Raw genomic sequence first — 24,821 nt, forward strand, 5'->3', positions numbered from 1 at the left:
ATATGACCCATATTATTAATACATTAATAGGAATTTACATACTCACGAAGGGTGAAACTCAATGTCACATTCAATCAGGGGTGTAAGCTGCAGGCTGCATGAAGTCCTGTCTGTGAGATATGCTGTTGTTCAGGTGAGGGCCTTAAAGAGCTGTGATAATCAGCTACATCAGATTTGCAGTGCCAAACAAATTGTGGTCTGTGGGCTAGCAAGGTGTTATTTTTCTTTTTAATGATTTTTCACACTTTGCAAAGCCAGCCAGTGGGACGAGCTGTCTGTATGTTTGAAACCTCGGGGCTAGACCACCGTGTAGGTGTTATAAACAAAAGTATTTAGTTAAAAATAATAATAATTAAAGATTGTCATCTTGTGAGATTTTCCAAGGAGCGCGTGGTCATCTGACTTCACTTTTACGCTCGTCTATTATGTGCGCATGCGTTAGAGGGCGGGGTGGGGCCCCCCTCCCCGGTACCCCAGTAGAGCCGCTGGTACTATTCTGCTGGCAGAAGCGTCATTGGGGATCTGAGAGCATCACGGAGAGGAACTGCGTCCGCTCGGTGGGGGGAAAAAATGACAGAGCACTCTGGATAAATGGCAAATTTTAGGATGAAATTTTTCCGGCACTGGCTGCTTTTTGTTTTGTGTCTTCCTTTATCAAGTAAGTGTTTGTTTGTTTTTTTTAAATTATTGACATTATGGTTGGGAATGAGCTAACTTTTAGCGGTGCTTGACCTTTCCTGTCCACACACCTCTACCGCTGATTGTACATTACGCTTATATTGCCTACAGCCGTTCTTCTTTGAAACAAACTATTTTAGCTCTATTATTTGAACATAGCTTTGCTTTTTGTTCCACGTTGAATGAGATGAGATAAGATGGCATGTCGCTGAACTTTCAACTTTAAGGCGATAAAGCTCCGTCGTTTGGGACGCGTACCTTCAGCTTTCACGTCAGATAATATTTTCACATCATTGTTTCCGAATTATAAATTGTCTTAACACGTTAAATATTAACATTAAGACTTGCAGCTGCTTTTTATAGAGGTTGTTATGTTGAGAAAATACATGTATGTCAACTACATAATGCTGGATGATCTTTAAAATAAAATAGTCCTGTAATCAGTGAGGTTTTTCTGACAGGTTATAGAGTAAATATGACCTGCTTTAGTCTTCTTCTCTTCTTAATAATGCAGCCTCTCTTTCCCTGTAGGTGTTTTATGTTTCAGCGAGTTGTCCTTCATCACAGAGCCCAGTGATGTTACTGTATTACCAAAGGACCCCGCTGTATTGGACTGTCAGGCCCATGGACAGCCTCCAGTCACCATCAAGTGGCTGAGGAATGGGGTTAAGCTGGCAGAAAGTGAGCACATACACTTCCTGCCAAATGGCTCCTTGTACATACCAAAGATAAAGCATACCAAGGAGGATTCAGATGAAGGATTCTACCAGTGCCTCTCCCAAAACAAATTTGGAGCTATCTTAAGCCAAAGATCACGTTTGACTATCGCAAGTGAGTATGGATCTCCAGGTGAAAGAATTTCCTAACGTGGACTTTCTTCCTTTCTTCCATTGATCAGTGTGGTGACTGGTTAGACTTGCTGGTGGTATTGACTTTGTGGTGTTGTCAGCATGCAAAAATCACAATGGCAAGTTCATGGACAACAAACCTGGAAAGGGGAGGCAGATGTACCTCAGTCCCTCTGCTTTCATTTTCCTGGGAAGATCCTCTGAAACACAAGCTTCTGTGTCAGAATTAAAAGCTGCTGGTCCAGTGTTAAAATCACTGTAAAAGACTGCTAAATGTAGATGGGGAGTAAATCTAAAGGTTCATAAATACTCCATAATAAAGCAGACCAGGTTTTCTGTATTTTGACTAAGTATCACTCACAAATTTTATGTAGGTATCCTATAAATAGTGCCAAAAGTAAGGAACTATAAGTTCCTTTCTTTAAATATGAGTGGACTATAGTGGTGTGTAATTGGCGAATGGTCTGCTACCTCAAGGAATCTCTGAAAGGCCATTTGCCTTTAAGCCTTTATTTGGAGTGCCCCTGACTGATCCAGAAGAAAAGGCCTGATTCTGGGGCATTTATTTGTCCACATATCAGTGGCCAGGACAGCTGTGTCTATACAATGGGCCTGGTCTACCATGGACACTTTTCATAGTTCTTAGAAGGGGATATCCCATGACGGGTGTCATGGAAACTAGTACTGGCCTCTGCAATATACTGAGAGGGCACTGGGGTTATAGAGATTAGCATCAATACTCAGCATTAGAAAAAAACTACAACTTCAATCCAAGAAAATGAGATTCAAAGCAATGAAAAAAAAAAAAATTTTATTTGCTCAGTATGTACATTTAGAGAGGCGTCTACACATAAACCTGATGGGTTAGCAAACAAAAGCTAGTGCATTTTCCTGTCACTGGACATTTGATGGAGGAAAAAAATGTTTTATGTTTGAAAAAATTCATCCCCACTGTTGATTTTCCCTTTGGGCACCAAAATGGACTCTTTGCAGTTGTTTTCTATTTGATAAGAATTTCTAGAAGTTGACCACCTAAAATCATCCAAAGTCAAGTTTGGTTTGGGATTCAGCCATTGTCTGTGAAAGGGTTAAAGGTTTTTGGTCAGCTGTAGGTGGGGGAGTGGAGGATGGGGCTCCTCTGTGCTCCCCTTCTGTCCAGAGGTCCTGGGGTCAGGGGTCAGCTGGGGAAAGGCTTTGTGATGTCACAGGCCTGCTTTAGCTGGGTCGGCCTGCTGTTCTTCTGCCCAGCCCACAACCCCTTTCACTGGATCAGCCTCTCTGTTGCCCTGTCAAGCACAGCGCTTTTGTTAAAGAAAGGCCAGTTTGTCATGTGAGTGATTGAGCTTGATCCTCCACATAAAAGGAGGCATTTTTTAAGGTTATTTCTTTCACCAAGTCCCCAATTTTAACAAATCCAGGAACTGGAAAGATGTCAGAAATCATGTCTTTCTGAACATTGCTTACAACAGTTGATTCCAAATGGTGTGCCACAAAAAATAATGACTGGAGTTGAAATTTACTACATTGGTGCACAAAAAAAGGCTTACATTTCTAAGGAAGATGGCATTTCTAAGTTGGTAAAACTCATCAGTTCATTACAGGGAAAACCACACAAACCATGTAAAAGGAATAAAAGTGTTGGGAGAAACAGCTGCAAAGGCCAGCTGGGCTGAGGTTTTCTCACACTCCTGTGTGTTCATCTCAGAAATCAGAAGATCTGATTATATTCCAGCTGGCCATAGAAACTATTTCTTTTGCAGATATGAACACAGGTGTGGCTTTAAATTTTGGCCTGCCCTTTTATATGTATATAAAATATATTTGCAATAGTTCAGGTCATTACAACTATCTCATTTGGGGGAGGAAAACCCCCCCACATTTGAATCACCTGGTCTCTTTGGTTGGCCAATGGTAAACTGGCTTCGATCTGGCCAGTTTGGGCTAAAATGGAATTGACACTGGGTTGCAGTGCACTTTGACCTCTTTGGAGAGACCTTTCTGTTGTTTGACCTAGACATTGATCTGCAGTCTACAACAGAGGTGACCATATTAGCAGATTGGCCACACCCTCCATCTACAAGCGCAAAACCAGGTGGTCAGCATCGTATTGTTAACGTCCTAGCAGACGTTGTGTATTTTTTCAGGATGTCCACCGGCCTGTCTTGGTGTCAGAAATAGGAGCATGTGACTAGTAACAGACTTCACAATAAGACAAATGATTGGCGACTAAATAAGTGTATTTATTTTTGTGATATTTTGCTGTTGTACATTAACCTTAAACCAACCCCTTATTGCAAGTTCAGAGGAACTATTCCCAAATCCATTCAAAAAGCAGTCTTTATTCGCCTCACAGATACGGAATCAAAGTTTTATTTGTTTGATACTGATGAGACAAGATTTTAAATGGAAGCACTGCTCCTCAATTTTGATGTTCTAAATCCCAGAATCTGAATGTGGAAGTTTTAGTGGGTAAACAGAGCATTGATTTCCTTTAACATGATATTGACTTCCTTCCTGTGAGTGAGGGGGCAGGGAGATGGTTATCACCTTAATAAATGAAGATCATTGATCATATCTTGTAGCCTTCAGTTAAATGCAGATTGATGGTTGCTTATTTGTGGTGGCTATTAAAACACGTTTCGGAAGTGCATAAATAAAGAGTGCACTGTTTTTGTAATTTTAAAGTAGATTTAAAGTCTAAAATATGTGTAAGAAAAGCTAATTGTTGCATGTGTGTGCAAAAAATAACCACAGCTTTATAGTTCAGCATTGTTCGCCATTTTTCATGTCTACTTTTGCTTACAGTTTTGTTTTTTTTGTTTTTTTTTATGTGAAGTGAATTGATTACTTTTTATTTATAATAATGCATCATTCAGTGTCATTGTTGAACTGATCCATTGATTAGGCCAGCTGGTCAGAAGAGGACCTCATAGCTCATCTGCACAAAAATAAAATCAGTACCTTTCATCTAATCAATTACCATTCATCAAAGTCAGGGCTTTGCATGCATAATGTATGATATTTTACCAAAAGAAATGCATTATATTCATCTGGTACTAAAACAAATTAATTAGTTGAAATTGATTGTTTAATTTTTTCACAGGTATCTCAGAGTTTGTGTTGCATCCTGTGCCTGTTGTGGTGACTGTGGGCTCTGTGGCACGATTCTCCTGTGCAGTCATCTCAAGCCCACCTGCTACCATAAACTGGGAGCTCAACCAAAGGACACTGCCACTGCAGACGGACAGGTAACTGAGGAAAAATCATTATAACTAATTTAGACACAATTTTATTAGTTTATTTTTTATTTTTTAGCCGACATATTCTGTTGGGTTTCACATGAGCGTTCTAGTTTGACCCAGACTGTATGTTTTGTATGTTTTCAGAATAACTGTTTTGCCAAACGGAGTTCTTCAGATTCACAATGTACAACTGGAGGATGCCGGACACTATCGATGTGTGGCAACTAACATCGGTAGTGTGTTAAAGAGTCGAGAGGCCACACTTGCAGTCAACCAAGGTAAATTAGTTGCACTGACTGCATTTTAGGAATGAGTGTTAAGCACTGTCATTCCTTGACTTTTTTTGTTTGCATTTTCTTGTAAAGATGCAGGCCCTAAACTACGTCAGAGACCCAGAATCATTGCTGGACCTCAAAATGTGACAGTTTCTCTTCACCAAACGGTGGTGTTGGAGTGTGTGGCCACAGGGAATCCCCGGCCCATCATCTCCTGGAGCCGTGCTGACAGTAAACCCATTGATGTGTATAACGCCAAAGTGTTGGGCAATGGAAACCTGGTTATTACTGATGTCAGTACCAAGCACAGCGGAGTCTACCTTTGCAGGGCCACCACCCCTGGAACCCGCAACCACACCACTGCTGCAGCCAACCTCACAGTATTAGGTAATGATCATGATCATCTTTGATGATTACGCCACAGATGTCTTCAGATCACATCTTTGGCCTGGTTCTTATATTCAGTATACAGACTCATAACTAAAGGTTTTGAAAATGTTTATACACCCAAGTAACAAATGTGTTCGGTGCAAGATGCCACACAGCTCGAACTCCATGGCTTAATGAAAGGTAACCATTAGCTCTTCTGTTATGCTGTTGTTTCAGTGCCGCCAAACATAGTTGAGAAACCTGAAAGCCAGACCCGTCCGAGGGCAGGCACTGCCCGGTTCATGTGCCAAGCAGAGGGAGTACCCACGCCTCGCATCACCTGGCTGAAGAATGGAGAACAAGTTCACTTAAATGGGAGGATTAAGATGTATAGCAGGTAAAGTATAGACAGGAGTTTTGGGCACTCTTAAACTTAATTAAACGTTATGAAAGACAAACCTGCTTAAATAAGCTGGCTTCTTTGGCTTTGCTGATTTTTCTTTTTCCTTTTTTCTTTTGTTTCATAGTAAACTGGTGATTACACAGATTATTCCTGAGGATGATGCCATCTATCAGTGTGTGGCAGAGAATGAACAGGGATCTGTGCTGTCCTTGGCTCGCCTTATTGTTGTCATGTCCGAGGACAGGCCCAGTGCTCCGAGAAATATCCATGCTGAGACCATCTCAAGCTCTGCTATCTTACTGGCCTGGGAGAGACCTTTGTACAATGCAGACAAAGTCATTGCCTACTCTATCCATTATATGAAGGCTGAAGGTGAGACAGAGAGGAAAAAGATGGTTAATTTGATTCTTCTTATCATTTGGGCCTTAAAAGGCTGGCGGGTCTACCACATTATGCTGCATCACACTCTCACATGATCAACTTTCCTTGGTGAAGGCCATCTGTTGCTGCTGCACAGCGCAGGGGTCAAGGCAACTTCACTTAAATAACAACAGGCTTAGTCAGCCCTTTGTCCACTCTCTAGCTCATTCTGCTCGGACTTAAAGGGACAGCGAACTTTAGTTTGCAAAACTGATTTTTTTTTTTTAAAGTTGTAAGATTGTATTAACTTTAACCATTAAAGTAATAGTTTAGTTGAGTAAAAGCTGACTTTTAGATGTTAAACTGGGTTTATTTTATGCTGGCTGGAGTCAGTTATGTTTATCATTTTCATTACACATTTACACAAAAAAAGAGAATTCAGAAACTTGAATCCTTTCCAAGCAGTGATTGTTTATAGGACGCACACTTGGCAACCAAGTTAAACTCGCTTTTATTTTTTCCACTCTCTTGTGGATAATCTTACCCTAATTAATGACTTGCTATATGATTTTTTTTTTTTTTTTTTTTTTTTTTTTTCAGGTCTAAACAATGAAGAATACCAAGTTGTTATTGGCAACGACACTACCAGTTACATCATCGATGACCTGGAGCCAGCTCGAAACTACAGCTTTTACATTGTAGCTTATATGCCAATGGGAGCCAGTCGAATGTCAGACCAAGTCAGTCAACATACCCTGGAGGATGGTAAGCTTGAAGCGCTTCCAACATTCCTCGCAGTAAATCATTTTGGTAGTTAAGCTAGCTTGCGTGCAACTGGGTGTATGCAAAGCACGTTTTGGAAGGAAATTAGCAAGATTGTAGTGTTGTGAATCAGATTTTTATTAAGAAAATTTGGTTGATTTGAATAGTAAGTAGAAAAAACTCTAGTTTTTAATACATTTTCGATATCCAATTTTTTTTTTCTTAGTGCCTCTTCGTACTCCGGAGCTGAGCCTGACCAGCCACAGCACGACAGACATCCAGGTGAGCTGGCAGCCACTGCCAGCCAAGGTGAGCCGCGGTCGTGTGTCTGCATATAGACTCTCTTATCGCACAGCTGCAGACAGCACCGTCACATCTGTAGAGCTACTGCAGAACAGCACTGAATACCTGCTGGAGGGGCTGCAGCCTGACACCATCTACCTGCTCCGCATGGCCGCAGCCACCCGAGTGGGTTGGTGTGAGCCCTCAGCATGGACATCACACCGTACGCCTAAGACCTCCAGCAACAAAGGTAAACCAGCAGAAGTCTGATAAAGAAAAAAACATAAATTTAGCTGCTTTAAAAAAAGTCTCTGCAGGCTCATCACATGATTGTGATTCTAGTTTATTCCTGTTTTCATGCAGTATAAAAATAAATTAAGTTTAAAAAGCAGATTAGTAAATGCTACAGCGAAGTGAAATCGGATAGTGTTTAAACGTGTAACTAGCAGAACCTTTTTTCTTTTGTTGCATCGCTGTTTGGCTGCTCTTTGAAAACCAGGACACTAGAGTTCATGCAGAGTGGCCAGCGTATGACTGGAGTTTGCTGTTTTAGCATTGTCCCACAGTCTTTGTGTTGGTTACTCAGAAACCTTTGCCCTTTGCTGTCAGTGATGCTAGATTGGCCTCAGTCACGGGTCATAAAGAGAGGGCCTCAGGCATCTATGTGGGGGGAAAGAATATCCTATTTTCATAGCCCGATGTGCTGGGGAGGTTGTTGTTTTTTGTTGTTTTTTTTTTTTCCACCAGAGCTGAATTTTAGCTTTATATTTACACATTGTTGTAAAACACTAAAACCAAAAGGGATTTCTTGGTTTGACTGCAGTGTCAATCCATTCTTTGGCTGTCCTGTTGTTATCGTTTCTTGTCTTCTGTTATGGTCAGAAGTCTCATAATTCTCATGAGTGCCCTCTCTGCTGCCTTCTTAGTGCCTTCAGCCCCTATTCTTCAACTTGAAGCTTTAAACTGCACCTCCATTGTGGCACGCTGGCAAAGCTCCCCTGAATCTGTGGCTATTCAGGGCTATCGGCTGTGTTACCACGAGGAAGGACAACCAGAGCAGCCCGACATCCAGCTGCAGGCTCAAACAAATACATACACTATTGGTGGCCTTGGTGAGTGTGCATAGAACACAGGAGTAAATTAAAAAAATGTTTACGATTAGTAAATTTCCTTTATCTGCACCTGTGATTTGGACTGGAGACGGCACAGAGTGATGGGTCATTTTTGCATCACTCAAATTTAATTCAATGGGCAGTCGGCTTCTGCATTTGCATTTCCACCCCCTATCCTGATCAATATGTGCTGACCCCTCCTGCCTAACCAGCAGTACTCTCCAGTCAGGCTGGAGTACGAGCCCAGGTTTAGAGGTCAGGTTCCAGATGTCCCTCCCTCCACTACTAGCCATCTCGGGCCTTGCATAATTATGCTTAGCCATTGTGTTTTGTCCAGGGCCAGACGTGGCTTGTAAGACCCTGGCCGCTACCCTTTTTTCAGATGGACACTAGTGCACATGAACAAAGACCAGAGCAAGCCACTGACCTCCAGCCGTGGGACAGCACACTTGGATTAGTACCCTACCCCCACCAGTTGTCTCTGATGTCCATTTAAATAATCTACAGATACTATTTTATATATATATATATATATATATATATATATATATATATATATATATATATATATATATATATATATATATATATATATATATATATATATATATATAAAATAGAGAGAGATTATATAAAGTAGGCCCATATTAATCTAACGTGATCATTTAGTCTTTCAGCACAGTTTGATTTCTAAGTCCCAAATAAGCTGAAATGGGAGAAGTTTGCATGTCTCTATTTGAAATCTGTTTGTGTTACTAACCTGTCTAAAAATCCAAAACTCTTCAGTATTATTTAAGATTAAAAAATCACAAGTGGCTATTAGTCTGATATTTCACAATAAAGCTGAACTTCTTTTGTTGCTCCAGGTTTAAGGCTGTAACACAAAAGCGATAGAAAATAACAAAAGAGGCCCACCTCCTATCCCACAGTCCCGCTCCTGGATTCTTTCTGTTCTTGGCCTGACCCGGTGACCCCAGTCAAACCCCCCTCCTGTCCCATGGGCCTACAATCCCAGCAGCTGAACGCTGCCCCTACCCCAGCCCCCACAAGAGGCCTGGACACATTGCCTTCGCTGGTCAATACCCAAAGGGTGACCTTTCACTCCAGAGGCATTACAAATTTTAACGCTCCCTAAAAGCATCCTGATTTAGGGGCTGAGGAAAAATAGTAGTTTCTCAAGTTAAAATATACAATGTGACAGAATATTTTTAAATGAAAAGTTCAGACCTTAGAGGTCTTGTTTACTTCAGATTTTTTTGTGGCTGTCCTGAATGTACTATTCAAATATTTTACCTCATCCACCTTTGTTTATTTCTGTGGTCATCAGTAATTTGTATTGTATGTTAAAGCAAGCTTGTGCTATTAGGGCTTCATAGCTGTAAAGTCAGTGAAAGTGCAGAATCATGGAGCGATAACATTCATGCTGTAGATTTGGGCATGTCACCTTATTTACATTGGCTTGGGCCTGGTTGAGCTTTCTCATGGTCGTTACACATGACACCACGAGACAAATGAAAGGTTGGGGTGACTCAGGAGGCCATGTATTGTCCATACATGGGGGATGGCCAGTTAAGACCAGCAGTTACCCTCCTGCAGCTAATTGTCCTTATGTCCCCCTCTCACTCTTCTTTTTTTAAATAGATCTTGTTCCATTTATTAACCACCATGATCTCTCAGCTTTACTAGACAATATTTTCAACTAAAGCAGCTTTTTTTTAATGATTAAATGTTTTTATTCTGGCAAAATGTCCATTAAAATGGCTAAAATCTGAATATTATCATTCCAGATCCACGGAAAAAGTATCATGTCAAGATTCTGTCTGTCAGCAAAGTTGGAGATGGTCACCAAAGAGACCAGACCATCAGTACCCCAGGATGTGTGTGTAAGTATTGGTGTAAATCATCCATTCCCAAAGACTGCTCTTTTGCAGCCAACCTAAACCTTTATTTGAAAATCTTGTCAACACACAAGCCTTAGATGAATAATTTCTTCGCGTTTTCATTCATTCTCTTTGGTCTTCTGATGATGGTTTGTTGAGGTTGATTCTCCACTAACAGCTTTACTTAATGCTGCTTGATAATTTTTTCCCTCTTCCACACCAATTGAAACAAAAAGAAATGTATCATTTTGAAATCCAGAGGCTCTATTAATATAAATGTTTTTCAAACACTACATAGACAGAAGTACTGGGCCATTTGCACATTACACCTACAGTTAATGGGTTTTGTTTTGTTTTTTTCAATAAAGCATTTTTAATACTATCAATACTATAGTATTGTACAATATAGTGTATTTATAGTAAATGACTTCAGTACTTTCATGGCTGACACTAAAAATGAAATACAACCTTTGCCTGTAAATTAAAAAAAAAATAAAAAATGACTCGTTCTTTCCTCCTTTAGCGGCTAGAGACCAACTTGCAGCAGCTCCTCCACCTCCAAATCAAGTCACTGTTTTGGACGGCAATTCATCTGCAGTGTCCCTGCGCTGGAGTCATCCTCCTTTCCCCTCTGGCAAGGCTGTCAGTTATACAGTCCGCTGTACACCTGTGGGCACTCATAACGTCTTTGCAATACGCTACCTGCAAACGTAAGAACCTCGCAAAGGCAGGAGAATTGAAGCCTGCTTTTAGTTTGGTTTGATGAGTACATCCCTTTAATAATTCACATCATGTATTTCATGTAATTTGTGAGAATGTATTCTGGGCTATTTCCTGCCAAATTGCCATGATGTGGGAATCTTGTTTCTCTGCAGTACGAAGCAAAGTGTGACAGTTCAGAAGTTGGATCCAAACACTCGTTATGAGTTTGTGGTACGCCTTCATGTGGACCAGATGTCGAGTCCCTGGAGTTCTGTAGTTCACCATCAAACCCCCCCAGCAGGTAACATCATTTTACTGTAAATGTGTTTCTTCCTGTTTCTTTCTGATCATTTCATTGCATATTTTTCACCGATGTACTCAGAGTTGTTCTGTGTTCTGTGTGCCTAGCACCAAGCCAACCTCCTGCAGGAGTGCGAGTAACTCTGATTGAGGAAGACACCGCTCTGGTGTCCTGGAGGGAGCCCACTGAATCCAACGTGGTGATTACACGCTATACCATCCTGTATGCTTCACAAAAAGACTGGATTGCTGGACACTGGCATAAAGTCCAGAGAGAGGGCAAGTAGTTTACTTTGTTTTTATAATATGTTAAATAAGTTTTTCAGAAGAATTCTTTGGGGAATTGAATGATCCAGCCAAGGTTATTGTAGTTAAGTCAAACTAAACTAAAACTGAGTGTGAAAAAATGTTTCACACCCAGTTTACCTCCTGCTATACTTTACCTCTTAATTGCATGTGATGATGTTGTCTTTGCCTCCATACCTAATTAAAACATACAATGAAAAGTCCCAAATTTATGATCTCCTCGTTTGTGAGTGAAATATTTTGCAAAGCAAAGTCGGACAAATTGGATCTTCTGGTGGCCTAGTTCTGTACCTCTGGCCATATGTTTGACAGCCATGATCTATTCTCTACTGTATGATTCTGCTGTCATTTATAGGGAGTCATACGATGGCCTTGCTGGAGAAGCTGGAGCCAGGAAATATCTACCTTGTAAAAATAGCTGCCTCCAATGAGGTGGGTGAAGGTCCTTTCTCTGAGATTGTTGAGCTGGCACCGAAGCGAGGAAACGTCCACCGAAGCAAAAATCCCAGACACTCTGACTGGTTTCCAGATACTACAGGTCAGACATACTTTTATCTTGCTTTGGTTTCTATGGCGTTGCATTTCTATGCCTGAAATGACATGGACTGAAAATCCCATGTGGTAATTCTAAGGTTGTGTTGTTAGGATTGTGTCTTTAGGTTTAATTTCAGTTTCATTGTTATTGAATGGACGTTTCTTTTGTTGACAAAACTGCTTTTGTTTTTTTAAAGAGTGAGATGAATCACAGAAGCAAAAAAGAAAAAATGGGGGATGTATCTCACTCCAAAACCGCTAATTAACTAACAGCTTTTTAGATCATAAATCATTAACCGATGAGCATATATTGGATAATCCTCTGTTCTGACACTAAGAATGATCAGAACTTCCAAAATGCACATAATGTTTTATTCAGTAAGACTCGAAATAAGTGACTGATCCCATAAATTCGACAGGAAAGAGTTTAAAGAGGTCTGGGCAAAGGTCTGTCTCATATCATCCAGTCCAGTGTATTTTGATATTTAAGGGAGGAATATAAGTGTTTTTATAATAAATGCTTAGTGGACTTTGCTTCAAGTGCTGCATGCAGTATTGACGGTGAACCACAAACATGCAGGTTTGTTTAACAGGAGTTTGAATATAACAATAATAATAATAATAATGAACTTCTGTCTCTTAGATGTATTTTAAGTTAATCCTATAATATAGCAGCTCTTTAATTGTTCTCTATTTATCTTCCAGTGTTCTCTGATGGTCTCTACCACATAGACCAGAGGTCTATGACGGGGATCATCGTTGGTGTGAGCATCGCTTTGACCTGTATAATTACATGTGCTTTGATTCTGATCAGTAAGGGGAAACCAAGGTACTGATTATCTGTATTTTAAATTATGAAAAAATACTTGGAATCATGTAATAAAGCATAAGCATTCTTTCTGATATTTATATATTTATTGTCATTTGTTTAACTAATAGAAAATCCTCCAGTCATAAAGTCATTGCTGTAGGAGCTCCTGAAGGTCCACGTTCTGGTTTTCCCAGTGAACGGCATTTGGAGAATGTTGAGGCCCTTATACCCATGATGAGTGATCACTTCATAGATGCTAAGGTGAGAAATGGAACAGCAAATAAGATTCTCGTGATTACACGTCTGTTGAGAAAACACTCTCATGTAGTTTCCATACGTTAATTTAATTTTGTCCTCATCTTTAGATTGAAAACAGAGCCAGCTTGTACGAAGCTGGCAAAACTGTTCTGAGATACGAGGAGCATCTCGGCTCTGCGCCCTTGCCGCCTTCATCACGGGAGATCATCTACGGACCTCTTCACTCAGAGAGCTCTCACACCAGTGAGGGGAGCCAAGAGACTGGTGACTCTGGACACTACTCCAACGAAGAAAGCAACGAAGAGATGAGCAGCCCGTTGAGCAGCCGAAGCTCTAGGCCTGAATCTTTAGGGCCAGATGACAGTATCGCAGTTGTGGAGCTGAAGCAGTCTTTTAAAGTGGAAAAAGAGGTTGATGCTTCCTTGCTTCGCGGCATCTCAGTGGCCTCCAGTACTTGTCAAGCAGCCAGCTCCTAACATCATCAGGCCTGCATCTGCTCTCCCAACAGCCAGAGTCATGCCACTTCTACCTCATCCACTTCCTGAGTGGAAGCCCTTTGGGTATCTCCTGGGAAACGAGGGATCAGGAATCCTGCTGCTGCAAAGGAAGATGTGTGCGTTTGCTTTGGACTTACCTCAGGATTTTGTATGAACATTCTTCCTAACATTTTTATTTCCATTTTTTTTAAAACAACTTCCTACCTGTATTTCTGTGTTTGGCATGGTCTGTCCTAAACCAAAACTCACCCACGATGAATGTCAAAAAAGAGAATGTCAGAAATGTACTGCGGTGCATTTTCATTATATTTAACTACTTTCCACTGGAGCAGAGGATGTAGTTGAGCCTTTTTAGACTGATTATCTACCTCAGTGTTCTAGTCGTTATATACATTACTACCTCCTTTTGTTTTTAACCACCTATTGTGCAGTATTATCTCTGACTCAGGGGACAAAGTGAAAACATTTCATTGCCACGTCTTGTTACCGTGTTCGAACGTTATCGCGTAGTTTTTGTTTTCATGGTTGAAAGGGCTTTCGTTACATGTTGTTTGTCTTTGAATGCTGTATGTTGTGAAGATGAAAAGTGCATTCAATTTTTTTCAAACCTTGTAGAGCTTTATCAAACAGTATTGTTTGGCGTTTCCAGTGCACTGAACTTCAAGCTTTAATAATGCCTTAACGTCAAAGGGCTTTGCGTACTTTAGATGATGAGATCCAAAGACGGGGAAAAATTATACCCAAAGAGTTTTTGATACTACAGAAGATATTCTAAGGCAGCCAAAAACTTAGTAGATTTACATTAAGGGTGTGCTTGCCCAAATTTTGTTTGTGCCAGTGATGTAAATTTCCCTTTAGAACGCTGATTTTCCTCGGTGTAAATTTTATTAATGGTTTATTCTGGTGAAAGCTTTAGCACGAGTCTCTGGGGCTTGTTTCATTTGCCTTCTAGACCATTGCTGAGTGCAGCGGTGATGCCGATGCTATTATCCAAAGAGTTGTCTGCTTCCTCAGATGGGTACAGCCTTTTCTTTTATTCAGTCGATCCTTGGTACGAAAATGTTGATGCCAAGACCAAAGATCCAGTGTCCCAGTGACAGATGAGGTTTATATTTTTCAGAGAATCATCTGTCACCTTTCACAAATATTGCCATATGGGAAAGACTTCTCTTTCTCTCTCCATAATGTTTCCTGTCCAGGTGCGACAATGAAGGATTTTGACTATCATAATGGAAACCCTATGTGTGAAGAGCAACATAATCAATTTTTGATACCTTTCTAAAACAAATAATGCTAACCAAAGAATATTGATGTGTATTATTTAGTAATTTTCTTTGGTTTTCATTTACATTATATACATTATTTGCATTTAAATGTGATAATATTTGTGGGTTTGGTTGCTGAAAAGGCATTTTACATAGTTTTTTTTGTTTTTGTTTTTTTTAAGCTTCAGATGTCAAAAAACGGTGCTTATCACCAAAAATTGTTTTTAACTGAGTAATACGTTTAAATAGTTTAGGTGACCCATTTTATAATAATGTGAAGAAAAACATTTCCTAATTTTAATGTGACATTTTGCAAAATATGGTCAGTTTAAACTTTCTCTGTGAAATGCTTTAATATGAAAGATTGCTTTGTAAGCCACTGATAATTTTGCAGACTTCATTCAGGTTCCGAGTGTAGATTTTAGGGTGTAGATGTATTTGTTATTATTTAAGTTATGTTTTGTGTTTTGTTTTTTTGAAATATTTCTGCTTTTAAATACCAAATTACATGTTTGATCCAAAGAGAGCAACAAAACAAAGAATTTAATGTGTTAAAATGTTCCAAAAAGCCTTTTTTTGATACTCTCTAGATGGTCGCACTAGTAGATGATGATGATGATGATGATAATAAAATTCTTGGAAAAAATAATGTGTTACACTTGTTTAGGTTGTCCTTTTTTTTTTTTTTTTTTTTTTTTTTTTTTTTTTTTCAGCTCATATGATGTTTGCTAGGACCACTTTTTGATCTTGTGCCTCTATAAAAGTAGAGGTTTTAGCAGTATTCGGGTATGTATGAACAATGACAAAGAGCAAAGTAGTCAACAATGAACTTTAAAAAACAACTGCTGCTGCCTATCAATTTGGAAAGGGTTATAGGGCCATTACCAAACATTTTTAAGTCCATAATTATTCAATGAGGAAGATTATTCGCAACTGGAAAATGTTCAAGATGGTTGGCAGTCTTCCCAGTAGTGGATGTTCTAACAAATTTACCTCAAGGTCAGACTGTGCAATCCTCTGAGAAACTGCAAAAAGACCTACATCTCAGACTCTGCAGGACTTAGCATGTTAAATGTTAAAGTTCATGAAAAATACTGAACATGTGTGGCTTGTTATGAAGAGTTGCCAGGAAAAGGCTTCATCTCTCTAAAAAAAGAACATGGCAACATAACTTACGATTGTAAAGTTTCATCTCAACAAAATACAACACTTCTTCATCAATATTCTTTGCACAAGACCATAGTTGGGATGTCTGGCTATGTTTGGAGAAAACCAAACACAGCATATCAGTGCAAACACCTCATGCCAACTCTCAAGCGTAATTGTGGAGGGGTGCCCAAGGCACCTAAGAATCACTTGGTTCACCATGGATTCCTCTGTATACCAAAGCGAGGTTATCTCTCTGACAGCATGACTTCATGAAAAACAATCTTGTATAATTTACAGAAAATACTGAAGAAGCAAAGGCATTCGGTGTTAGCTTTATCTGTAGTAAATTAGTTTTAGAGTGCATTAGTCAGACTACGAGATGTAATAAGTTCAGGATAGTACTACTACTAATAGAAATACTAAAACAAAACAGTACAAACACTTGAAACAGTCACACAGGCACCCATTTCTTAGTAAACATTTCCATCCAACGCCACCAAATTCTAGCTGTGTTGACAAATTTGACCAAATGTACAAAGATTTAACTTAAATGTGTTTCTGGAAATTGTTTATTTATACTTTTTTAATACACAGAAATTAGTTTTTGAATTTTATAAATCTATTTATTTACATTTTTGTTACATATTTTCTTCCACAGTTTAGTTAAGATGCTTGGGAAAACCTCCGATCTCTTGAAGGATAATTGCAGTTTCAAGTCTCGTCTTTAGGTGGCGGTAAAGACACCAAACTGCTGCATGTCAGGCAACAAAAAGAAGCAGAAGAAGAGGGAACGGTCTTGTTTTTGTCAGCTGCCACACGCAGCACTCCTGATGCGAAAATGCGCATCGAAAAGTGTTATTTTTGCTCGGGACCAGTGTACCCCGGACATGGGGTGATGTTTGTACGGAACGACTGTAAGGTATGGCGCAGGTTTTTGCCCGAACAATGCTGTTAATTTTAACCGAAGCTCCTGTTTTGACTGTTAGTGGTGGCTCGTTAGTGTACGGCTAATACTAGCATGCTAACATAACGTGCTAGATTCATTCACGTGGGTCCAAAGCAGGGAGTTAGGGCTGAAAAACGGTAAATAACAGCCGTAAATCGTATTTGCGACGGAAAATAGAAGAAATAGACAGTAAAGTTCTTTTTAAAACACATGACTTTATTTCGCAAACCTAATGGACATGAAGTTGTTGGGTGAGTCTGGACGTGTAAATCGGAGGGCCTCGGTTTTGCCTGATGGAGTGAGTGCGCCCTCTTATGCTTCAGTGTGAGACCAGGAGCTTGGAATTTTAGGCTGTAAACAAATGTTAATACAAACACTTGATGGTCCTCATAATCCTGACTTCTGTGCCACGGTAATGGTATTTTGAAACATCTTAGTTTGTAGGGAAAATATGCAGTAGGTAGGTCATTAAATTCGCTTGTTTAGTTTACGTATGTCTCTTGTCATCCGCTTATTTGTGAATATATATACTCAGTGGTACAGTTAAAGCAATGTTTCACAACTTTGTTCTTAAAGATAAAAATGTGTGATGTAGTTCTTCTTCACATTGTATCTGATTTTGTACACACAGAAATCCGGAAGTCAACAAGACTGTTTAGATAAAGGATTTAATAATGTACAATAATATAAGTTTAAGTGCTAATAACAAGCAGTAAATGTTTTGAAAATGTATTTTTAAGTTGTAAAGTATCAACTATATCCCCCATATATGTATAATGTATGTGTATATATGTAAATTCATGATTTTCCTGTAATTTTTGGAGGTCGTCTTAAACCATTTGTCCAATTTCAGCTATTGATTTTGCCAGTGCACTTCCAATCTTGAAATTTCAGTCATTAAATTTTCAGCAAATGTAATATCTTTACTGCTAATAATGTCTCACTTTCTATCATTTGCTCATGTGCTTATTTATATCCACACATTTTCTTATCGGGTGATCCCTAAATTGTTTTTCTCTCTTTAATAAAACAGACATTCAGATTCTGCAAATCAAAATGCCACAAGAACTTCAAGAAGAAGCGCAACCCAAGAAAGACAAGATGGACCAAAGCATTCAGAAAGGCATCAGGAAAGGAGCTGACAGTGGTAAGCTGTTCATCTATGAGGACCATCTCAGAATCGTTCATTTATTTGACTAAACCTTAACCAACACACTCGCTGTCTTTCAGGATAACTCTTTGGAGTTTGAGAAACGCAGAAATATTCCTGTTAAATATAACAGGGAGCTTTGGGATAAGACAGGTAATGTATATATTTATTTATTAGAAGGTCTTGATGCATTCTCAATCATCCAGGAAAGTAAATCTCCAAAAGTTGAATCTGTTCATCTGGACGTAGCGTTTTGTGGGAGAAACGCTACGGAGAAACGTTTCGTCACTCATCCAAGTGACTTCTTCAGTCTCGACTGAAGAACTGAAGAAGTCACTTGGATGAGTGACGAAACGTTTCTCCCACAAAACGCTACGTCCAGATGAACAGATTCAACTTTTGGATATTTATTAGAAGCTTTTTGGGCAGAAACATTCACATTAATTGTATGTATACCATTAAGTACCAACATTAGAAATCTTAGAGCACTTAAAAAAATGTAAGGTTAAGAATTTAAAATGCAGAACCCAGCTCTGGGGCCCAATCAGGGGAAAGAAAAGGGATAACATCTAAGCACGTAGAGAGGAAGCAGAAGGCAAACTGGACAAAACACAAACTGTGAGACAGACTAGGAACAAAGGTAATAGCATGTAATGGTAGCATACAAACACATGATGAATGAAAGATGCATGAAAAGAGGTAATACAGCAGGCAGCAATTATCCACGATCATAGGATCTAATCTTATTTTTAAGCTTTATCAACAACAAAAGTTTGAAGTTTAATCTCAGAGGAAGAGGGGCATCTACCTGCAAAACCCAACCCAGGCAGGAGAGGAGCCTGATAGCTGAAGCCTGTGTACAGTTTTTATTGGGTTATTATAATCCTCTGAGGTCTTTAAGGTATTCTCGAGCTTTGTGAGTATAAAGGCTTTAAATTGTATATAGGTATATATATTTTTACATTTTATATAGCAGAAATATGATCTGTTTCATTAGTTGTTCCTTCTCTGACTGCAGCACCTTTGATCAGCTGAAAGCTTTCAGGGAGGTTTTAGGACAGCCAGTAACAAATGCAAGATCGCACTCATATAAATCTCTGGTTATTGTCTGATTCTAAGCACTGTGTTTATGTTCTGTTAACTTTTGCAGTGGAAGCAATGAAGAAAGTGAGCGAAATAAAACATAAACGACAGGCAAGATTTATCATGAACAGGTGAGCATTTTTTAAAAAAAATACTTTAATAGACTTTCTTGTGATTTCATTTTTGAATATTGAATATTAAATATGATACATTTAAAATCTCTGTAAATTAGGGAAATATGTTTAAGGGTTGAGGGAAAAAAAAGCATTTGCCTAAACTGTTTCTGTTCTATAGATTAAAGAAGGGCAAAGAGCTGGAGAAAGAAGAGGCCATCAACGAAGTCAAGAAAAACATTCACCTCATCAAAGCACCACATGCAGGTAAAGACTCATGAAGTTATCCACATGACTGTGCATGTAGTAAATTTGGTGACAGTGATTTTAGTACAAGCGTCTTACAGTCAAGTGTGACTTTATCAGACAAAACAGGGTAAGGGTCAATGTGCAGCACTCTTTAGGTATAACACATAAAATAGAAATAAGATTACTGTTCTTGCTTTCCTTTCTTCAGAATGGAGGTTCTTCAAGTAAAATCATTGTCAATGCAGTTACTGATCATAAATATTTGTTGGTTACTTTTCCTTTTAATAAAGATAATTTCAGCATGGTTTGTATTGTCTGTTACAGGAAAAGCCAAACAGTTGGAAGACAAAATGGTGCAGAAGTTGCAAGAAGATGTGGACATGCGGGAGGAGGATGATTAATCTTCTGTTGGTTTTTTTTTCATTTTTTTTTTTTTCATTAAACTTTATTGTACATTTGTTTGGAAATTTAAGTTTCCAAATAGCAGTTGTTGTGCCGAGTAAAGCATTTGGCTTTAAATTGCTGTGAAGGGTTTGAACGTATTGACTTAATAAAGGCCCAACTTCAAAGCAGCAGCCATTAACTGCACTTTTCCCAGTTGTTCTGTTTTGTTTTTCACTGTGTGGTATTTGGAGCAGTGAAGAAATGGATTTAACCCTGTTGCAAAGTCTAATGTATTACAGTTGTTCTGAAAATTTTAAGATTGCCGATATATTAAAAAGCATCTTTTCTGGAATTTCTCCTGCTCTTTAATTTGTGTGATGAGCATAATACCAAATAATACATGAATGAATATTAACGTTTTGGAAGACTAATAGATCATAAACCGTGTTACTTTTTTCAGCAGGTTGTTATTTGGCATGAGCATCATAAGAGATTAGCTGCCCATGTATATATTGTACAATGTAAACATTTAATCCTAATCTGCAGTAACTCCTATACAGCAGGAAAAAATATAGGCCTGTGCCAGTCATTCAATCACAACTTGTCTGTACAGAGAAAATGTGAGGGTCAGTTATTATTATACTGTTAAATTGGTGGCTGTGCCTAATAAAAATGTTGAAAGTTTCAAATGATGACGTCAGAGTACATATAAGTCCTACTTTTGGCTCTTCATGATCTCAGGAAGAGCAGATATCCTTCACATGGTCATTTTAAGCATGTAGCTCTTCACATCTTTAAAACAAATTTAATTCTTCATAGATGGATTTAACAAGCTGCTGGAAACATTGCTCAGATCAGGGCTGCATTGACAAAATCTGCATCACATAGTGGCTGCATATCCATGATGTGATCCACCACGCCCCAAAGGTGTTTGATTGGATTGAGATGTGCTAAGTGGGGTCATTTGAGCTCATTGTCATGTTCAAGAAACCGATCTGAGATGATTTGAGCTTTGTGACATAGTTCACTATCCTGTTTAAAGTAACCTTAAGAAGATGGGTACACTGGGAGTACACTGTAGTAAAGGGATGGACATGGCCAGCAGCAGCAGTGAAGTAGGCTGTGGTATTTAAATGATGCTCAATCTGTACTAAGTGGCCCAAAGTGTGCCAAGAAAATATCCTTCTCACCTTTTCAAAACCACCAGCCTGAACTGTTGACACAAGGCAGGATGGCTCCATGCTTTCATGCGGATTATGGCAAATTCTGGCCCTATCATCTGAATATTGCATCAGAAGTCAAGTCAAGTACATTTTTCCAGTCATCTGTTGTCCATTTTTGTGATCCGTTGTGATAGCCTCAGCTTTCTGTTCTTCCTGACAGGAATGGCAACCAATATGGTTGCCTGCCACTGGTGCTCATCTGTTTTAAGGTTCAGGGTGTTATGCTTTCAGAAATGCTCTTTTGCATATCTTGGCTGGAATGAGTGGTTATTTGTTTTACTGTTGCCTTTCCCATCAGCTTGAAGCACTCTGGCTATTCCTCTCTGCCCTTAGAGATGGCTGTTTGGAAATGGCTCTTTCTGAACTACTCAGACCAGCCTATCTGGCAACAACAACCATGTCATGTTCAAATCCACTTAAATCACCTGTCTTCCCCATTCTGATGCTCAGTGTGAACTTCATATACAATACAAATACAATACTATACAAATCCATATACAATGCAAAATCAAATTTCAACAACGCTATTATATTTTTTTACGCGTGAATTAGTCTGAAGACAAACAACTTTGTTATTAGCGCATACAGATTCTATGATCGCTATCGTCCCGCCCATCTGCGTCTCTAGCATCGATTCACCGGCCTGTTGCTACACAGGCTGCATGACAGGCTGCTGCTGTCCTCGCCCGCTGCTTTGACAGTCCTACCTTTTATCTTCCCGAAGAGGAGCTTGTTCGGCCATAGCTTCAGTTTTGCGAACAGAGCGGGAATACAGCACAGCCATGTCCGAGGAAGTTGAAGAAACGAGGACTTCGGAGGAACAGCAGGTAAACTGTAACCACTAAATGGAAAATTACATCAAATTAACACCAGTTAGCCAGTGCTGCTTGATTAGCTGGCGGCTAGCATCAAGCTAGTTAGCCAGTTGCTAACCTTGATTGAGAGCCTTAGCGATGCTGTCGCTGAATTGGCTAATGTTCTGTTAGCGTTTATTGGTAGAATAAAATTGTGCTGTTTTGGGTCAGGCAAACAGGTTTCTTCACTGTACATGCAAAATTGTACAGTAGCTCATCATGCTAACAGTAACTTTAATGCTAGTGCAAACAGCAGTTTACCTCATGGCGGCGCCGGTATCTAATCAAACAAAGTAATTGTGGTCATAGTATGTGCTGCTGTCAGTATACAACATATCGAAGTTTCGTTATTGTCACGTGATGCATACAGCTGGAAAACCGAATTTCAAGTGATCCAAGTGGAAAGTTTTACTATCCTTACACATTGCACTCTGTCAACAGGAAATGGAGGACAAGGTAATCAGCCCAGAAAAATCAGAGGAGGCCAAACTGAAGGCCAGATATCCCAACCTTGGAGCCAAGCCAGGGGGATCTGAATTTCTCAGGAAAAGACTCCAGAAGGGGGTGAGTTTCTCACCTAACTTTGGCTAGCTACTACAATTAAAAGATGTCAGCCTTATAGAGATCTCACTCTGTTTATTCTTGTTTACAGCAAAAGTATTTTGATTCTGGGGACTACAACATGGCCAAAGCAAAAATGAAGAATAAACAGTTGCCATCCGCCCCAACGGAGAAGACTGAGATCACAGGGGGACACATCCCAACACCTCAGGACCTGCCTCAAAGAAAAACTTCCATCGTGGCCAGTAAACTGGCTGGTTGATGGTTTTATGTTTACTGTTTTGCTACTATTCCCATGTCCATTTAATATCTACTTCGCACACTGTTTACATTTTGTTTATCGTTCTCCTTTTGTTTGTATTCTGTAAGAACAAGTCATGTAACAAGCCAAATACTTGAAGAATTGGCAACTGTGAGGCACTGGGGCATCAGTGAGATAAATTCAGCTAAGTGAAAGTGTTCCTCAGGCTCTTAAAAACTCAATACATACTGATATCTCTTGAACAGTTATCACACTTATATATTTAGATGTTATGGCTATCTTATCTTGACAAATTATTTTGCTTTTAAGAATATATGCCTCCATAGTAATTGCTTGAAAGCTTGTGAAAAGGTTCCTTTTTCCTCTTTGTTCCGGCTCATTAGGCTCAAACAGAACTATGAACAGAAAATTGAATTTACAGCAATTTGAGGGATCCCATGCTCTTATGGAGGCATTTTAATGGTGAAAAGTCAATAATCCTCCATTTATTGTTTTTTCCTTCTACTCTGTTTACGTCCCTCGTTTTCTCTGTCATGCTACTTGATTCCATGCTTTTGAAGTGCTCAAGACTAGCTGTTACATGCTTTGTATCCAGTTGTGTTTAAGTCTCATTAGTAACATTGTTTTGCATTGACTTGCTGCTGGTCTCAATCTCATCCTGACCTCTAAAATGGCCTTAAAATGAATGAACGGTTTCTCTTGAGCAATATTTGCTCCCTCTGTTAGAATATTAGTTGTGAATCTTGCCTGAAATGTTCTTCACTGTCTGACTGGGATTTATGATTTTATGGAAACAAACTCCCCTGTCATGTCTGGAGTGTGCATGTGCATTTACTGTGCAGTCGCACTGTGCCATTTGTTTTGTAAATAAAAATAGTTTTGCATAATAGCTTAAACGTTTTCAGTGTAATTTGTCCTTGCATGATTTTTTTATGCTTCAATTTAACTAAGAAACAAAACTACAGGAGAACCACTTAATGTTTCTATTGCATTGATGTATTTATAACAAAGATATTTTACTTTTTATATTGTGTTTTTATATTGAATATTTTTAGTTAGTATACAGTTACATTCTGAGGTGTGCAAGTAAAGAACCCCATGCCACTGAGCTGGAACCTGTTTATACTATAATGCCCAAAACCATTGGATGAGAGGATGAATAGAGTGGTGAAATGTACATGTACTCTCAAGTATTTCAATGTTATGCCCATTTCTAAATTTGCTCCATAATATTTTGTATGCAAATAATATGCATGTTAATGAATCAATACCGTTGATCCAATGATGTACACTCACTGGCCACTTTGCTAAGAAGACCTGTTCAACTGCCAATCAACCCGTTTGTTTGAGATTCAGCAGGACCACAGAAACTCAGTCCAATTAGGGACGTGGACATGAAACCTGCTGAAGTTCAAACCAACTGTCAGAATGGGGGAGAAAGGTGAATGTGGCATGGTTGTTTGAGTCAGACAGGCAGGTCTCAGTATTTCAGAAACTGCTAATCTATTGGGATTTTTGTGAGCGTGTATGATTCTGTGTAGTGGGTACTTAAACTTTTTGCACTAACACTTAAACGGGACTTTGACTTCAGGTAAAGACTATAATCAAATGGAACCGGCCCATGAAGCATCTCAATCTGGCTATCCTTAAAGTGAAACAACCTCAGTCTCTCATCAACCTACAGACAAACGGAAGCATGGTGGCAATAGATTGACTTAAATGACTAAAAAATGTCCATATTGCTATTTCATTCAATTTCAGCCGGGAATCAAAAGAATATTGATTCTAATAATAATGTTTCTACAGCACTGAAGCAGTCTTATATCATTGTTGGGTTGTGAAAAAAAGCACTCAGTTGTGTTTCTACTAACAACATTTCCTATATTTTAACGTAATTTAATAATGTGATTTTCTCTTCATATCTAAAAAGCAGACTGATATGAAGTAACTGAAAGGTCACACT

General features: G+C 39.1%; 3 protein-coding genes across 4 annotated transcripts; all 3 read left to right on the plus strand.

Annotated features, from left to right (window-relative positions):
• The first annotated feature begins 482 nt into the window (after nucleotides 1-482).
• Nucleotides 483-15,533, plus strand: LOC100694676 (protogenin B). 2 transcript variants are annotated; one of them, XM_005450848.3, is made up of 18 exons: nucleotides 483-658; nucleotides 1,210-1,509; nucleotides 4,630-4,774; nucleotides 4,913-5,046; nucleotides 5,134-5,430; nucleotides 5,650-5,809; nucleotides 5,940-6,187; nucleotides 6,776-6,940; nucleotides 7,164-7,469; nucleotides 8,146-8,331; nucleotides 10,119-10,214; nucleotides 10,735-10,921; nucleotides 11,087-11,214; nucleotides 11,322-11,492; nucleotides 11,875-12,057; nucleotides 12,759-12,882; nucleotides 12,993-13,125; nucleotides 13,230-15,533. In XM_005450848.3, the coding sequence occupies exons 1-18, from the start codon at nucleotides 592-594 to the stop codon at nucleotides 13,596-13,598; spliced, it is 3,399 nt and encodes a 1,132-aa protein (XP_005450905.1). In that variant the 5' UTR covers nucleotides 483-591; the 3' UTR covers nucleotides 13,599-15,533. The 2 variants fall into 2 exon arrangements, with proteins under 2 accessions (XP_005450905.1, XP_019217245.1); XM_019361700.2 differs by lacking the exon at nucleotides 8,146-8,331.
• A 1,261-nt stretch (nucleotides 15,534-16,794) lies between these two features.
• rsl24d1 (ribosomal L24 domain containing 1) lies at nucleotides 16,795-20,310 on the plus strand. Its single transcript, XM_003443857.5, has 6 exons — nucleotides 16,795-16,952; nucleotides 18,013-18,126; nucleotides 18,210-18,282; nucleotides 19,280-19,343; nucleotides 19,507-19,592; nucleotides 19,899-20,310. Exons 1-6 carry the CDS (start codon nucleotides 16,872-16,874, stop codon nucleotides 19,973-19,975), a joined length of 495 nt encoding a protein of 164 aa, XP_003443905.1. The 5' UTR covers nucleotides 16,795-16,871; the 3' UTR covers nucleotides 19,976-20,310.
• Nucleotides 20,311-21,782: 1,472 nt separating this feature from the next.
• arpp19b (cAMP-regulated phosphoprotein 19b) lies at nucleotides 21,783-23,747 on the plus strand. The gene is made up of 3 exons (XM_003443856.5): nucleotides 21,783-22,008; nucleotides 22,477-22,599; nucleotides 22,688-23,747. The coding sequence occupies exons 1-3, from the start codon at nucleotides 21,964-21,966 to the stop codon at nucleotides 22,856-22,858; spliced, it is 339 nt and encodes a 112-aa protein (XP_003443904.1). The 5' UTR covers nucleotides 21,783-21,963; the 3' UTR covers nucleotides 22,859-23,747.
• Nucleotides 23,748-24,821: the final 1,074 nt, after the last annotated feature.

Source organism: Oreochromis niloticus, linkage group LG7 (genome assembly GCF_001858045.2).
Source record: "Oreochromis niloticus isolate F11D_XX linkage group LG7, O_niloticus_UMD_NMBU, whole genome shotgun sequence".
In the NCBI taxonomy this organism is placed as follows: domain Eukaryota; kingdom Metazoa; phylum Chordata; class Actinopteri; order Cichliformes; family Cichlidae; genus Oreochromis; species Oreochromis niloticus.

Excerpts from the sequence above, each read along its gene's own strand:
- rsl24d1 (XM_003443857.5), top strand. The coding sequence starts at position 16,872 with ATGCGCATCGAAAAGTGTTATTTTTGCTCGGGACCAGTGTACCCCGGA. Across the intron at positions 16,953-18,012 it reads TTGTACGGAACGACTGTAAG|ACATTCAGATTCTGCAAATC; the intron begins GTATGGCGCAGG and ends TTAATAAAACAG. Across the intron at positions 18,283-19,279 it reads GGAGCTTTGGGATAAGACAG|TGGAAGCAATGAAGAAAGTG; the intron begins GTAATGTATATA and ends TAACTTTTGCAG.
- LOC100694676 (XM_005450848.3), top strand. The coding sequence starts at position 592 with ATGGCAAATTTTAGGATGAAATTTTTCCGGCACTGGCTGCTTTTTGTT. Across the intron at positions 11,215-11,321 it reads CCATCAAACCCCCCCAGCAG|CACCAAGCCAACCTCCTGCA; the intron begins GTAACATCATTT and ends CTGTGTGCCTAG. Across the intron at positions 12,058-12,758 it reads CTGGTTTCCAGATACTACAG|TGTTCTCTGATGGTCTCTAC; the intron begins GTCAGACATACT and ends TTTATCTTCCAG.
- arpp19b (XM_003443856.5), top strand. The coding sequence starts at position 21,964 with ATGTCCGAGGAAGTTGAAGAAACGAGGACTTCGGAGGAACAGCAG. Across the intron at positions 22,009-22,476 it reads GGACTTCGGAGGAACAGCAG|GAAATGGAGGACAAGGTAAT; the intron begins GTAAACTGTAAC and ends CTCTGTCAACAG. Across the intron at positions 22,600-22,687 it reads GGAAAAGACTCCAGAAGGGG|CAAAAGTATTTTGATTCTGG; the intron begins GTGAGTTTCTCA and ends TCTTGTTTACAG.